This window comes from Lutra lutra, chromosome 7 (assembly GCF_902655055.1).
Source record: "Lutra lutra chromosome 7, mLutLut1.2, whole genome shotgun sequence".
NCBI classification, from domain to species: Eukaryota; Metazoa; Chordata; class Mammalia; order Carnivora; family Mustelidae; genus Lutra; species Lutra lutra.
Genome location: NC_062284.1, coordinates 145,822,000 through 145,838,068, shown reverse-complemented (window position 1 = coordinate 145,838,068; position 16,069 = coordinate 145,822,000). Strand labels below are relative to the sequence as shown.

The window sequence follows — 16,069 nt, the reverse complement described above, 5'->3', positions numbered from 1 at the left end:
ACCCCCAGGCCAGACCTGGCCCCTGGCAGGGCAGGAGGGAAGCAGCTGGCCTCGGCCTGGCCACCCCCAGCCCCATCCGCTGCCCCTAGGCCACCATGCCCCACCTCAAGGCTCCCCGGGGAACCAGGCCTCATCCCCAGGCCTCCGGGGTTCCACTCAGCCCCAGGAATTGTGGACAAGCACTGTCCTCTAGGCCCACCGGCGAGGACCGCGGTCCCCATGCTGACCAGACATGGTCCTGCCTGGTGACGCTGAGGGTGAGGAGCCCAGGCAGCAGTCACATCTGGAGGGCCCAACGTCCTTGGGGGTCTCCCAAATGACACGGCCAGAGCCCAGGGTAGGGCTACAGGACAAGCCACCGTATCCCCAGGAGGAACATCCTGAAGGCGGTCCTGCCACCATGGCGGAGGGTCTCACCCTGCCCGGCCCACGGTCAGCACCAGCTTCCAAACCCCTCCTGGGACACAGTAAAACCATGTCTGCAAAGGAAGGTCACAGAGAGCCCCATACTTTCAGCTGGAGGGAAGGCACACAACACCCTCCCCAGCTCCCAGGGCTGCGGCCACTCCCCGGGGGTTTCGAGGACAGGTCAGTAGCAGAGAAGGGTGAACGTGAAACAGCTCTGGCCCTCACCCACCACACCCTGTCCCCTGCCTTGCCTCTGCCTAGAGGGCAGGAACTCCTATGCAGCCCTCAGAACCCAGCCCAGCCAGTCCTCTCCTTCCCCAGGCCACTCCCTGCACCTGCCTCGGGTGCCCTGTCCAGGCCTCTCTGGCCCACTGACCCCACCTCAGCTTCCTTCAGTCTGTCTAGTGCTTCCTACACCCCACCCCCAGGAGTAACAGGGCCATGCTCAGCATCACGGTTTCCCATGCCGATGGCTTTCACGAGCACCTTTCATGTCCTCTCGCACGTACCTGGTCTCCTCCACGTCCTTGCGCTAACACCCTGCCGGGCCCATTGTAAGTGCCCCGTAAATGTGTCTCCCAGGAGCACACAGCCTAGTGGGGACGCAGACACAGCACAGACCAAGCCCACAGCTGGGAGACGACCCCTATACCTGAGGGAATTGGGGCTGCTGGAACAGAGGGGATACCAGCTCACAGGGAACCTTCCAGAAGGAGGGTAAGCCAGGCCTAGACCTAGCCACCAAGAAGCAGAAGCTGCTTCTCCTCCAGGGAGCTGCACGAGTAACGCAGGGCAGCCAGCCCCACAGACGCCCCAACAGCCTGGCCGTCTGCCTGTCCCCCTGCTCCTGTCTCACACACACACGTGACCCCCCACCCGTCTGCCTGTCCTCCCGCCTCCCGTCTCATACACACACACACCCCCGGCCTCAAACGTGGGTTCCTCTCACACCACTAGAAGCACCTGCTCCCTGAGAAAGAGCGGACTCGAACGAGCAGAGCAGAGGGAAGGGACTGGGACGTTCTGCCACATCTGTGGTGACCACTGAGGCCGGCGCTCCTCAGAGCGGAGCTGGGTTCAGAGGATCGCCCATCCCGTGCCCACCCCGTGCCCACCCTGGCTCCATCCAGCCCCCAGGGTGGCTCTGCGATGGTGCCCAGGCCCAGCAGCCCAGGCCAGGCCCGGTCACTCTGTTCAGGGAGGCACCCTGGACAGCAGGGGACCGAAGCAGGGGTAGGGTCACAGAAGGGACAGAGCCGGCACACCATGGCCTTCCACGGCCCCTCCGTCCGCTCCCACAGAGCCCGGGCCAGCCCACCATCACATGCAGCCTGTCCGCCTCCAGCCAGAACGCTCTGGCCCCACCCGGCGAGGGCACAGGCCACCCGCACTGACCTGTCTCAGGAGCCCCGCGCGTACCTCGGCTCCACCGTCCCATGAGATGCTGAGACACGGCTCCAGCCCCTGGGACGGCCCCTGCCGATTCCTGCCAGAAGCAGAAGCTGGGCCAAATGACGCCGGAGGGGGCAGGAGGGACGACCACAACAGGAGGACAGAAGAGAGGGGGTGCAGGGGAGGGGTGGGCGGGCGGCCGAACAAAACGAGATGGAGGCAGCAGAGCAGCCACGAAAGAGAAGCAGGAAGAGCAGAGAGCGTGAGGCAGGCCACACCGTCCTGCGGGCCCCCACGGAGGCACCCAACTCCAGCCAGTACCACCGGGGCGTGCCGGGCTTCCGGGGAGCACCGTCTGGGAAGCACCAGACTAACCCTGCTCAGGAACCATCTGGGCCCGAGCTCTGGCACGTGAAGGACCACATTCGCCTGCCCCTTGGGACGAACACCTCACTGGGGGCCATCTCAAGCCAGGTGGTGGGGACAGCCAAGGGGGCAGGGGGCCAGGAACAGCGAGGACGGAGTGGTGCAGACGCTCTCAACCCACCACAGGGCACTGGTCGTTCACTAGGTGGATCCAGCTGCTCTCAGAGCCCCGCCTGATCACAGACAGGGCCTCAGGCCAAGGACATCCTGACCCCAGCAAGCGCCTTGTGCCAACCCCCACCTCCTGTCACAGAAGCAGCTTCCCCGTAGCACGTGGAGGAGGAGGCTGTCCGGTCCAACGTCCGTTCTACAGGTGGGTAAACTGAGGCCCAGAGAGAGGGCGCCAGCAATGGGCCAGATCAGAGAGACAGGCCAGAGCCCTCTACCTTTTGCCACCCCAGACACATTCCTGAGGACGGGTGGACACCTACCTGAGACCCCACCAGGGATGGCAGGGACGAGGGGAGGCAAACAGGCTGGTACAGGGGTCAGCAACACCGGCTCCCAGGCCCCCACCAAAATGACCTCACCTCCTGTCTGTACATCAAAGACATCTGCAGCACCTCCTCCAGGAAGCCCTCCAGCCTCCCTATCCAGGCCGGGCCTCCACTGCCCCACATCCACAGAGCACCACTGGGCACTGCGGAGGTGGAATGAGCCAGAAAGGGCCAAGCTCTGTGCTCCCAGACGAGGGACGTGGGCTGCAGTTTTGACTACAGCTGTGGCTAGCTCTCCAGATGGCCACGCCCCCAACCTGACCCCACACAGGCCACAGGGCAGGCTCCTCCCAGCCACAGCACCCAGAATGTTCCAGGCCCTCAGAGCCTTGGTTCCCTGCCTCCCCCTCCAAAGACCATCCCTGCCACAATCTGCCTCCTCCCCACACACTAGATCGGAGGGCTGCTGCCCCGCCCTCGCAGCTAGCCAGATCGGTGTCACGCCCCAGGCTGCGGATGGGCTGTCGGAGACACTCACTGCACACCCTCCAGAAGCATTTCCTCGTGACAGTTGAACATTCCAGAGCCACCTCTAGCAATCGATGTCCCGGTTCCGGGGAAATCACCTCATCTGAATCCTAAAGTTCTATTATGCGCCTAATAATCTCCCCACTGATTGCCAGCACAGTCGTCTAACTATAAATCCATTCTCGCCCACCCCGAACACGATCGATATGGACGTAAAACAGAGAGAGAACCTTCAATGGCCACGTTTTACAATGTACTGGCTGCTGGCGGGGCTGCCCGGCCAGAGGCCAGCGACACCTGCCTCCGGGGCCCAAGGAGGCATAAAGCCTGCCCACGCCGGCTGCATAGACCCTACTTGCTCCCACTGGCAGTTCCCGTCCCTCCTCTCCCTCCTGGGCACTCTCACAGAGAAGGCCAACCGCCCTCTCGGCCCAGCACTCCAGGCCCCGGCAAGACAACCATTCAGCTCCCTCCCCAGGTAAGGATCCCCCTGGCTATTGCCAGTGGCCCCCACAGTCCTGGGCACCTGAGCACAACTCATGCTGAGCCCGCCATCTCTGATGCTTCCCACTGGGCCCAGCTCAATGTCACTTCCTCCAGGAAGCCACCCGGCTCTCCTGAGCTTCCCCCCTCAGTGCTTCCCCCCTCAGTGCTGCCCCCCAGCACATTCCTCCCGGGCCAGGATCTCTCAGGCCAGGAGGCACTGTGCATGCTTGGCGGGGGCTGGCTGCCCTCTTCCTTCCTCACCCCAGGACTCAACAAAGGAGGAGTCAGAAGCAGCCAGACCACACCCGGGGGCCATCTGCACACCAACCAGAAGCTAGTTCAAGACCCGAAGTTCTTCCCTGAGCCCCTGTGCACCCCATCCCCAAGCTGCCAAGGGCCAGAGAGGCCCCAAGGACAGAGTGCCCTCTGGAGGACTGGCCCCAGCAACGGGCTGCAGGATCCAGCTTCCAGCAAGGGCAAGATCTCTCCGAAGGCTGTGCTGGACGTACTGATGTTAACCTGGCCCTGGACTTAGAAAGGCCAAAGAGCCCAGGGGACAGGGCAGGGTCTGTCCTGCTTCAGGACTGTATGTGACCTTACCCCAGCAGCTGGAGACCCTCCCTATGCCTCCATCTGCCCAGCCCCATGGGGCACAGTGCCCAGGAAGGTCTACCCATGGCTCTACTTCAGAGACACTCCCTGGGCAGCCTGCGCAGCCAGCTCTGCCATGACTGGAGAACGGACCAGGCAAAACTTGCTTTCATACTCAGCCACGATCTCCGCCTCTGGCTCCACAGAGGAGGGCGACATAGGTGGAAGTCGGGGTGCTTCTCCATGTATCCGCACACACCATCGCAGCCTGGCCCAGGCCCCCGACCTCTCTTCCACCTTCCCTGCTCCCTACCTCCTGACAAGGCTCACACCTCCAGGAAGGTCTCAGACTTCACACCTCCAGGAAGGTCTCAGGCTTCACACCTCCAGGGAGGCCTCAGGCTTCACACCTCTAGGCCTCCACACAGAGGGGTCCTTCTGCTTAGAAGGTCCTTCCTACTTGTTTGCCTGATGAACGCTGTGCTGGGCCGTCAGTCTCAGTCCTCCGCTAAATGGGTGGGAACCGCCGAAGGCACCGACCTCCGGAGAAGGTATCCCCTGAGGCTCGGGCAGAGCAGCCTTCCCAGGGCAGCCCCCAACACAGTGAGCTCACGTATGACTCAAACCAGCTCCCCCCAGTGTCCCAGGAGAACCCCCCTCCCAACTCCTATCCTGGATAGTTTCTGCTTGATGAAAAACTGGGGGCACAGCAGACAACTGGGAGAAACCGCCAGCAGCCCAGCCCTGTGACCGGCGGGAATACGGCCGGCCTCAGCTCTGCCCTCCAAGGCTGGCTGGCTTCATCCCAACCCACACAAGTGACACCGGCCCAGAGCTTTGCCAGAGGACACGTGGCCCAAGTCCACGGCACCCACAGCACCCACTGGTGCCCAGAGCTGGTCCCACGGAGGCCGTGCCCCTTGGTGTGGGCAGCGATCTGCTGCACCCGAGAGCCTCTGTGGGGGCCACTCTGCAGCCAACTGAAAAGAGGCATCTCCTGAGAGGCCGCGGGAGCGGACACAGACCTCCCCCACCACCTACACTCCGAGCTCTGCCCTCTGAGTCACAGCCTCGGGGGGCACCTGGCATGGCAGCCGCTGGGGATCCCCCATCACAAGGAGATGCTCCCCCTGCCACTCACCCTGAGAAGGAGGGTCTGACCCTGTCCCGGGAGCCCTCCCACCAGCCCATGGCACCACACATGCCCTCAGAAGCAGGGGCAGCCAATACCCGCCCCGGCCAAGCCCACGGGTGCCGCATGGAGGGAGGCCACCGGGGGCACAGGAGGACCCTGCCCGCGGGGACCCCGCCGGCCGGCTGGATGCGGCCTCCCCCGATCTGCCTGGCTCCTTGACGCAGCGGGGAGCCGCTGAGCCTGCACAGCGCGGGCCATGCAGAGACGTGGACGGGACCCCCAGGAGGGAACCCAGAGGTCGGACCCTGAGGCCCGGTGGCCCCAGGAGGCCAGCCACCCACCCAGCTGCATGGACTCACCAGGCAGGATGGCGGCAGGAAGCTGTTGACCCTCGAGACGCTCCACATGCCCTCCAGGCACTGCTGGGCCTGGATGGTGACCGTGCTCAGGGCTCCGCCCAGGCCGGCGGGGGCCACCGACACCTGGACGCTGGGCCCAGACGGCCAGGCCAGCCCCTTCCTCTTGTCCGGCCCCACCTGGCCCGGCTGCCTCCCCGGCGGGCCCGCAGGCACGGATGCATCCCGCGGGCTGGTCCCAGCGCCGGGGCTGGAGGGCACGAGGCCCGGGCCTCCACGGGGGGCATCAGGGGCGTCGCGGATGGCGGGAGCCTGCAGCAGCCGCAGGGCCTCCCGAGTCAGCTGGGTCAGGTGCGTGGCGCAGACGTCACAGCGGCGCTCAGCCTCCGGGCAGCAGGCGGGCAGGACCCCGGGGGCAGGCAGCTTGTCGAGGAGCAGCGCAGAGAGGCAAGGGTCCTGGGGGAGGGAGCAAGGGACAAAGCAGTCAGTGCCCGGGCCCTGGGACCCTGCCCCTGGGGCCTCACCCTCCACAGCACAGGCCGCTGCGCCACCCCAACTGATGAATGAGCCCCCAACGGTTTCGTCTGCACGAGCCCAGCAGGAAAATAATTATCGGACCTTCACAGGGAGGCCAGGGCGCCCGACAGCTCCCGGCCTCCCCCCATCCTCATTACCACACTCGCTCTTGGCTAACGAGGCTTCGGCACACCGCCCCTGACCAAGAGCCAGGCCACCAGGAGCCTGGGCCAGGGGGTCGAGAAGCAGCCGGGAGGCCGGCAGAAAGCAGCGCCAGACCACCCCCCACAGACTTGATGTGTGCAGTAGGCACCCCGGGGCCCCCCCAAGCGAGAGCGACGTCCGTCCAGAGCCACGAGGGGCCCCCTGGCTTACAGCCCTGCTCCAGATATACAGGAAAGAGAACTGCGGTCCCAAGCTCACCGCGTCCACAGAAGTCACCAATGACACCGGGAGGGGTGAGGACGGACACACCGGGGCTAGCTGGCAAGGAGGCAGGAGGCTCCGTTCCCACCCCGCTCGACCACAGGCACGGACGTGGTCCCCGGGGCCTGTGTGGCGTGGTGGCTGCCACTGCAGCCCTGTTCCCCCCGCTGTGCACTGCACGAGGGGCACACATGGCTCTCTCTGTGAGCCTGATGCCCAGAAAGGGCAAAGGACAGGAGCCAGGGCAGCCCAGAGCCTGGAGGTCAGGGAGGGCTTCCGGGAAGAGGTGACACCTCTGGAAGGAAGAGGAAGAGAGAGCCAATCCTCAGAAGGAACCTCACTGGAAAAACGTTATCAAGAGTCCTTATCCCAGGGCTCATGCCCTGTCCCTCAACCACCCCACCAGGCTCTGCCTGGGCGCCTCCCTGGGGCAGCCCCGTGGGGATCAGGCTCTAAGCCAAGGCCAGCCCCTCACATCCTCCCCTCCCCTGAGAGATAAGGCCCAGCCACAGGTGCCTGCCCAGGGCAGCCCAGCTGTGGCCATGACCGCCCAGGACTTTCCCAGGGCTCTCCAGAGAACCAACCTCAAATGCAGGCCTATGTCTTCACTGTGGCCAGCTGGGCCACTCGGCTGGACCTCAAGCTGCCCCCTCCCTGACCCCAGCAGGGGCCTGCAACAGCTTCCCGGGGCTGGAGCCTTCCTCTACCTGGCCCCAGGCCGCTCCCTACAGCTTCCCCCAATACACCCATTACTCAGAAGAGAAAACTGAGGCCACCATCCCACCAGGTGCATCTCATTCACCCCAGTCAGGCTCCCCAGCCCTGAACGGTGGCCTGCCCAACCCCACGCACAGACACTGGGGACCAGCTATGGGGGGTGGCCTTGCTGAGAGGGGGCGCCGGCTCTGCCGTCCCTTCCGCAGGACCACCCGCGCTCCCTGGAAGCCCCACTTGGCCTCGGCCTCAGACCACAACTGTCCCCACATACCCCAGGTAGATCAGTTCCCATGAAGGGGTGGCCCCTAGCCAGGTCCACCACACCAGCCACCTGACTTGCCGGTCCCTCCGGAAGGCCTGGATTCTCTTCCGCGAGGTCCGGAGTGCCGCACGTCCGGTCCCGATGAGCGGACACCCCGAGCCGCCCCGCCGCCCAGCTTCCCTGCGAGCTGCGGAGGCCTGGGGAAGCTCAGCCAGAGCCCCCACCGGCGCTGGCATGTGGGGCCACAGATGTAACCCAGACGCCGGTCCCCCAGCCACAGGCCAGGCTCACACAGGGCCTGGCTCATCCCATGTGGCTGCCTTGCCTGTTTTCCAGGGCCTGGCTCTGATTACTCTGGCTTTTCCACTCGGCGGGAGGCTGCTAATGTGGCCGGTGTGAGGGAAGAAAGGCCTGCTAAAGCCATTAGCGACTTGAAAGGCAGCCCAGCTCCACCCAGCCCCCCCCCCCCCCCCCCGCCGCTGAACCCCCCCCCAAGCCAGACCCAGCTGCTCATTGTTCCAGTGCCTCTGCCTGGCCTGGGGACCTCAGGCCTCTGGGGGAGCCCCGCGGCACCCCCTGCGTGGCCAGCACAGAGGAGGCAGGAAGGAAAGGCAGGGCAGGGGGTGGGGGAGCTCACTGACCTAAGCCTGCACCGGCCCCCCACCAGCACCCGGGCTGGGCCGGGGGAGGGGGCACTGGAGGCAAGGCGACAGGAAGCCAGAGCAAACCCCCCTCCCAGCTGTGTCATCAGGAATTCAGATGGCAGCTGGCAGAGAGGCCCCAGGCCCGCCAAGGCCTCAGGCTCTGGGCATCGAAGCCCCAGGAGGGAACCAAGGAGGTCTGCTCCAGTGGGGGGCGGGGAGGGGGAGCCCACACCAAACCCAGGTCCTGCTTCACAAGCCCCCAGGAGGCCCAGCCCAGACACACCTGGGGCCATCCCAGGCTAATGCCCACCGTGGGGCCACCCACCCCTTCCCCACCCTGGTAGCCAGGGGACCCCCATCACTGGGGAAGGCCCAGCTGACACCCCAGGGCCACAGGGGCCTCCTGGCACAAGGGCAGGGGCATTTCTAAAACCTCTGTCTCACGTCATACACACGAAACAGAGACACAGAGCCCTGCCCTGGGTGATCACACAGAGACCCCACCCGACCCCGAGCCCCTCGGACAGAGGCTGGGCCGGCTCCGGGCAGGGCAGGGCAAGGAGCGCTCGCTGCTCAGATAAACTGGGAAGGCTGGTAGGGGCAGCCCTTCTCCTCTCCCAGACACGGGGGCCTCCAGGCAGCTCCCAGTGTCCACAGGCCCGAGCCCCAGAGGGGTTGCTGGCCCATTTTCAGGAATTTTGACCCCCGAGAACACCAGCGGCCACACTACTCATCCGCACCCCTTCTCTGGATCCCAGCACCTTCAGAAAGACAGTGATTACCCCACTACAAAATATTACTTTTCATTTCCTCTCCACAGTCTAATTAAACAGATATTTTACTTGCATTTAGAAAATGTTTTTCTTAATTTGATTCAATTTAGCATCGCACACCACCCACCCATCATGCCCCTGGGGTTTTAGGGAGCCTCCCCCTGCTTAAAAGTAACGACTTGCCATGTTTCATCTTTCCGGGTTCACCAAGTTGCTTTAAGTAATCCTTCCATTTTCTCCTGCATCGGAGGCCCAGAGTGATTTCTCCGGGGATGAGCCACTGGGAGAGGCTTCTCCCAGCTCAGGCCCAGCGGAGCCCACCCACAGGGTGGGACAGGAGCTGACCAGATCCCCAAACTGAGGCCAACACGGAAAGAAGGAAGGGGCTCTTCTCCCCGGTTGGGAGAAACCCCCAGACCACAGAGCTACAAGACGACTCTCCCTGGGCCGGTCACCCTGTCTTTAGAAAGGGGGCCCACTGGCAGACCCTCTAGGGGGACTAACAGACCTAGACACCACGCCTGGACGAGCACCCTTAGGCCTGGGGTGCCCCTCCCTGGCCCCTCCCACCAGCCAGGCACCTCACCAAGGCCCCAACTGTCAGCCAGAGGCCCTGCCCACCCACGTCCACTGGGTGTGGCAGGAAGACCTGGGACCCCTGAGCCAAACCCTCCCCCGTCTGCCAGCCAGAATCCTGGAGACCACTCCAGGCCCATCAGTCTGCAGTTCCGAAGGCCCCAGAGCAGCCACCAGCTCCCCTCCTCTGCCAGAGGCCAGGGTGGGGAGAGCGGGGGAGGGGTGCAGCCCGGCCCACCCAGCACGGACTGGCACCTGGCCCCGAGGCCCTGTGCCAGGCACCAGCCAGCTGGGCAGCTCAGGACACACACTAGTTCATTGAGACCCCCTCCCTTCAATGGCCTCGCCTGTCCTCCACCCAACGCCACGACGCCACACAAGCATGGTGGGGACCGTGGCGGCCGAAGGCAGGATCAGCAGGATGGCCTCGACCAGGGGAAGGGGACGGAGAGCCCGGCGTCCCAGGAGCGTCGCCACTCAGAGGAGGCGTTCCACGCACTTCCGGGAGCCTGGGGCTCCCAGTCCGTGGCTCTCAGTCCGAGTCTGCAGTTTGGCTGCAGCCCCCAGGGACCTCATTCTCATCCAAGCAACGGGCACAGCAGAGTCTCACCACTAGGGTGGGGCCCACGCTGTACCCTATAAGGCGGGCCGTGCCCAGGGCTCCCGATGCCACTCAGCAGGTTTCGGAACCCCAGGGAGGCTGGACGGGCCAGCAAAGAGCAGGTACAGATGCAAATGGAGCCCGCCCCTGAGCCGGCCCCTCACGCTCTCCTGCTGGGAACCTTGGCACACAGCCCCTGGCTGCAGCTGTTGAATCAAAGTGCGCCCCCCGCCCCCCCGACACTCCAGGCCCCAACCTCTGCTCCAGGGCTGGAGTCTGACTCCCGTCCACCACACCCTGACCCTTGACCCCATCCTGGTTTCCCCTGTGTCTACCTGGCACCCCGGGACAGTCTCCATGCGTGCTCCAGCCACCACCATCTTGGAGCTCATGTTCCCTCCCCCGGGGACCTCCACCCCATCTCTGTGGGTGTAATTCCAACCGAGATCAAATGCCACCTCCTCCAGGAGGCCCTCCAAGATGCCCCACTGCAGAGCCCTCTCTCCCAGGCCTACAGCACTTCAGTTATTCCCACAAACCCTGGAGGGAGAGCAGCCAGAGTGAGGGGCCTTGGGCACCGTGGGCACCCCTCCGCCTGCTATTCCCTCCCTCACCACGTAGGGTAGTCAGGCTCAGTGCGCTTTGCTCAGAGGCCTGCAGCCCTCCCATCGGCCCAGCTCTCTGCCTGCTCTCCGAAGCCCCACCGGCCAAGTACCCCAGGTGTCCGCCCTGAGGCTTCTCTCCCCACCAGGCCTCAGGGGCGTTCGGAGAGATGAGGAGTCCCCCTCCCCACGGGGGCAGCCCCTCCCACAGCACGAACCCAGCCAACCCTCTTCGCTGATCCCCCAGCAGAGAAGATAAATACGAGGCAGAACGGGTCCCACCGTCATCTCGGGATCCAGCACCCAGACACACCACCGCCCGGCACCCCCAGGCCTCCGGCCAGGCCACTGCGCGGGCTGGATCAGAGCCAGAGCCCAGGGGCCACGGACCCATGTCCACACACACCCACGCCGCTGGGAACCACGTCACTCCCCCTGCTACGCTGAGCCTGAGCCTGAGCCTGAGGCCCTCGGATCAGCGAGCTTGGGCAACAAGGCTGGGGATCAAAGTGTGGAAGGTTTGAGAAGGAATGGGGCCCAGGGAAGGGGACCCCAGGGACAAGATCAGGAGACCCATGGCCACATTAAGGGCAACCACCAAACAAGCCACACAGAAATGGCTTCCAGACAATCCCTTGGGTTTTAGGCCAAGTCTGTGCGGCTGGGCTGCGGCCTTGCGCTGTAGCTGTGAAGGGGGACAGTGACCTTTAGGGACAGGCCGACCCTGCAGCTCTACCCCCAGCAGGGTATGGGGCAGGGCCCACGACTGGCAGGTTCCACTTGGAAACAGGCAGCGATGCAGGCCAGCATTCATCACACAAGGTCGGAGGGGAACGCAGAGCCCCCGGCCCTGGGCCCCATGGGACCATAAATCTGCCCGCTCCAGGCGCCTGGTGGAGCCCACCCACCCCTGCCCCAGCCCACCGCAAGGGCTGAAGCCTGGGCACTGCCAGGGGTTGGGGGGCCGGTCCGAGACCAGACCGGATGAGGCCAAGAAGCCCCTCCCACGGAGGGCCAAGGACCCTGCACACAGCCCCATGGGGGCCCCCCAGCCACAAAACGTGACACCAAAAGTGAAACTCCCCCCTTTTAACCCAGGGGGAGCAAGGGACTCAGCCCTCCCTGACCCTGCTCCTCTCCGCGGAGAGGCAGCGAGGCCGGTCACCACCGTACACTCCCCTGGCTCAGCCCTCCCTCCGAGTGCACCCAGAGCCCCTCAAGCACACTCCCTCCCGTGAGGCATGAGAGCTGGGACTGCAGGGCCCACACCCGGCCGGCACCTTCACCCTGCCCAGGCTTGGTCCCCTGCAGTGGCCTGGGAGCCTCTAAGCCCCACAGACAGATCCCTTCCCAGCTGAGTCGTCTGAGCCCCCTGCCAGCTGGGAGACCTCCCAGCCAGCAGCCCAGGGAGCTCCCACCCCTTGCACACCTCCCCGGCTGCTCCTGGGGCACACTGCCCATGCCAAGGTCCCGGCCTGTGGAGCCCCAAGGCAGACAAGGGCAGCCCTGGCTCAGAGGCGGTCCCAGAAACCGGCAGAGCTCAGGCCAGGCTCGAAACAGTGCAAAGAACAGGGGTTCAGGGACCCAGAGCAGGCAGCAAATGTCCCACACCAGCCAGGCTCCGCCCCTGATCTCCCAGGACCACAGGCCAGTTGGGACAGCAGACCCAAGACCCCACTCTTGCATGTCAGTGCAAGCAGAGCTGGAGGCCGTGGACAGAGCCTGGAAGGCTTCCTGGAGCGGGGAGACGGGAATGTTGAGCTGGCAGAAGTGCCGCCCCCTCCCCTGGAACCAAACCGCAGAGACAGCAAGAGGGTCTCCAGGACACCAGCCATAGGAGCCTGGTTAGGTTAGGACGGGAGCCGGTGCCCCTCCCCAGGAGCCTTCAGACTTGGGGTCCAGCTCAGTGCAAAGCCAACGCCTGGGATCTGCACGAGCAGACCTGTCTGAGCAGTCAGGGACCAGCAGCAGTGGTCCCGGAGCCCTGGGGGGCTAAGACGAGGAGACCCCCTGCCAGGGTGAGGAAGAGTCTGCAAGGGCTGAATAAGAATTGATCCCTGCCTCACCCCCGCAGGGCGCTAATCCCTTCAGCAGCAGTACTGACGTCTCGGGTCTCTGGGAGAGCCACCACCTCCGCAGGACCCGTCTGACGGCGGGTGAGCAGGTCCCCAAGCAGGATCTGGGCCCCCCTTACACCAAGGAGGGTAAGGGTCGCCATCCTCCACGGGGGGGGGGGGGGGGGGGGGGCAGTCACCCAGGTGGGGGAGGGGGACGCGGGAATCCAGCCAGGCGGCGGGGGCTGAAATCCGCAGGGGTGAGGGAGGAAAAGCCTGGTCACCTGTCATTCAACACGCGTCTCTAGGTTACCTGGACACCATGCCTGCCCTGACAGAGCTCCTGGCCTCGGGGCAGCACAGAGGGCACAGAAGCCACACGGTGGTCAAGGGGTGTAGAAGGAGCTGAGAAAGGACCAGGTCAGGGGACAGCAGCGGTGGCCTCCCAGAGATGGGGAAAGGGGATGCTCACGGGGTAGGCAGGGGGCTCACGACCGTGGAGAAGCAGCGGGAGCTGTGTACTGAGTGAAGCCCGCCAGCGCGTCTGGGCGTCCCCACCACAGTCAGCCGCGCGGGCACCGGTACCAGGGATGCTGGAGACTGGGGTGGGGGTCTGCCGACAGAGCGTGCACAGGACAAGGGCCAGGGGTCTGCAAAAGCAGCATCTGTGACAGACCACCATGGGAGGGAGAGAGAGGACGGGGCTTTCAGGCAGAGGTGACCCCGTGTGCAAGGGTGCGCCTCCCGGTGAGCCTCGGCCTGACAGGGCCAGGCCAGGCCCGGCTAGCAGGACTGGGACCGGCCAGAGACCCCTCCTAATGGGTCCACAGTTCAGCAAGGCCCCTCTGGGGGCCCTGAGGATGGGAGCTGGGGCTGCGCAGGCATCGGGCACTGGACTGGAAGGGACGCTGACAGGGTCTGCAGGAACCTGGTGACCAGTTCACCTTAATGGGTAAGGACACAGAATGGGCAAGACCAGGGCCTGGGGTTCTGGGGGAATGAGAAGGACAGAGGGGCCGGTGCTCAGCTGGGGGGCACTCAGTCGTGAGGAAGAGGAAGGCCCGGCTTTGGTCCCTTCAAGGGAGGTGTCGCAAGCCCCCAGCCAACTTCTCAGAGGCAGGGCCCCCTGGGAGGGGGCACAGGGAGCTCAGAGCAGGGAATTGGCAGGGTGGTCTGGGGACGCTGGGGTTCCAGGGAGGAGAAGGGTGTCTGTAGCAAGGCCCACAGTGGGCAGGGCCCCGCGAGGCTGCGGAACAGTCCAGAGGCCATGGCTCCAGGCCATGGAAGGGTCCTGAAGGGTCACCTGAACACAAGGCCTGGGGAACCTGGTAAGAGAAGAGGAGGGCACACTGGGGCGGAGGGGGAGGGATCAGTGGGGGCTTGTCCAGCCTGAAGGCCCCCGTCTGGGTGTCTCTCCACATCCAGGCCCACTGCCCTTCCAGGCTCGGGTAGGACGCCCTCCCAGGCTACACTTGGGCAGGCAGAGCACGTTCCCTGCCCGTGACCCCCAGCAGCATCAGGACACAGTGCTATCCACTCCCCACAGAAGACCTCCCTCGCTGGGGACCAGAGTCACCCTCACTTCCCCCATGGGGAAACTGAGGCAGGCACAGATTGAAGAAAGGACAGAGGCAAGGGAGAGGCAAGCCACCTAAAGCCTGCGCAGGGTTCCAACTGCCCCACTCAACCCCAGGGGGGCCAAGACCCAGGCACAGAATGACCCTCGAGCCCACACCCAAGCAAAGCAGTGAGGGCTGGGCTGTTCGATCCACCATGTGCGGTCACTGCTCTACCTGCCCATGAAATGGGTACAAACACCGTCCCAGGGCTCAACAAACCTGCCCCAGGTCCCAGAGCAGACAGCTGTCTGCCAGTAAGGAGGGAAGGCAAGGAGCCAGCTGGGTGGAGCCCTGGCCGGGACTCCAGGGGCACAGGATGGGGTGACCCGGGGCTAGCTAACATCCACTGTCCCTCTACCCTCGCAAGCCTCCCTCTCCACCTGAGATCAAGCCGGAACCCCTAAGGGGAGCGTCTCCAATAGCCAGGGTGGGGTCTGCCTCCAGCCCCACCACGGGAGCCCAGCAAGGCCCCCCACCCGGAGTCTGAAGTGCCGTCCTTATGAAATTCATCTCTGCCTGACGAACACCAGGAAAGGCCCTGCGGAAAATCCTAGAACACCAACTCCGTGCCCCAGCGCCGTTCTGGCCTCAGAACAGAGCCTAGGGCTCCTGGACATGGGCCAGGCTCGAAGGAGCACCAGGCTCACCCAAAGCCGGTCCCCCCAGCTACCTCCCTAACCAAAAGCAGAAGCAGGTCCCTGCACATGTCCCAGAGCACAACTCGCAGCCCTCCCTGAAGGAAGTTCTGGGGCAGGTGGACCAGGTCCCAGGCTGAGAGTCAGCCAGGACGCCAGGGAAAGCCTGGGTTGCGCAGGTCAATGACACCTACCAAGGTCCCAGGGTCTCAGGCCCAAACCCCCATGTCCCTTGGCTTGGGTGGCTCAGCCCTTGGGCCTTGAGCCCCCCAAGATCTGCTTCCACCCTCACAGGGAAAACAATGAATAATGCTTGGGTAAAGCACCCTCCAGGTTGGATCCCACTCCCAGAAGGGCCCCAGGAGGCTACACCCATCTGACAAAGGAGGAAACGCAGCAGGGGAGGGGCTGCAGACCAGGAACAAAGCACGGGACCCCGTCTGCTGGGTGAGCAAGCTGCTGGGTACGAGGAGCAGCCAGGAAATGGGGTGAGCCCCCACCTGGCACCGAGGGGTACTGCCAAACCCAGAAGAGGCTCGGGCAGGGGCAGGTGCAAGGTGAGCACTCTGGGGGGTCAGGAGGCTTCCCTGATCAGTGTGGGCAGGAGACCACAGAGCCCAGCCCCCGCCCCATGAGGGGCTCTCCCCCCCAGGACCCCCCGCAAACCAACTGGCCTCGTGTCCAGCACCACCCGCAAAATCCAGCTCAGTCCCTGAAGCCCCTCCTCTCTGGGGCCTGTTTCCCCTAATGGGTGATAAGATGGCCCGGGGGGCTCTGACAGGCCCCCAGGAAGTCTGTCCCACACCACCCTCTCATGGGAGCCTGCAGGTCCTCTGCTGCCTTTCAACCAGATTCAGGCCATCTGGGGGCACAGAGCTTGGGAAG

At 64.6% G+C, this 16,069-nt stretch overlaps 1 protein-coding gene across 8 annotated transcripts in view; it reads right to left on the bottom strand.

Moving 5' to 3' along the window:
* KIF26A (kinesin family member 26A) overlaps positions 1-16,069 on the bottom strand; it is a 54,638-nt gene that overhangs the window by 20,836 nt on the left and 17,733 nt on the right. For 6 of the 8 annotated variants that reach the window (XM_047737442.1, XM_047737441.1, XM_047737437.1 and 3 more), the window contains one exon: positions 5,763-6,215. In XM_047737442.1, the coding sequence (XP_047593398.1) occupies positions 5,763-6,215 (453 nt within the window). Of the gene's footprint in view, positions 1-5,762; positions 6,216-6,698; positions 7,006-7,689; positions 8,011-16,069 lie in introns of those variants that run through there. The other 2 variants (XM_047737444.1, XM_047737445.1) reach the window with 2 other exon arrangements.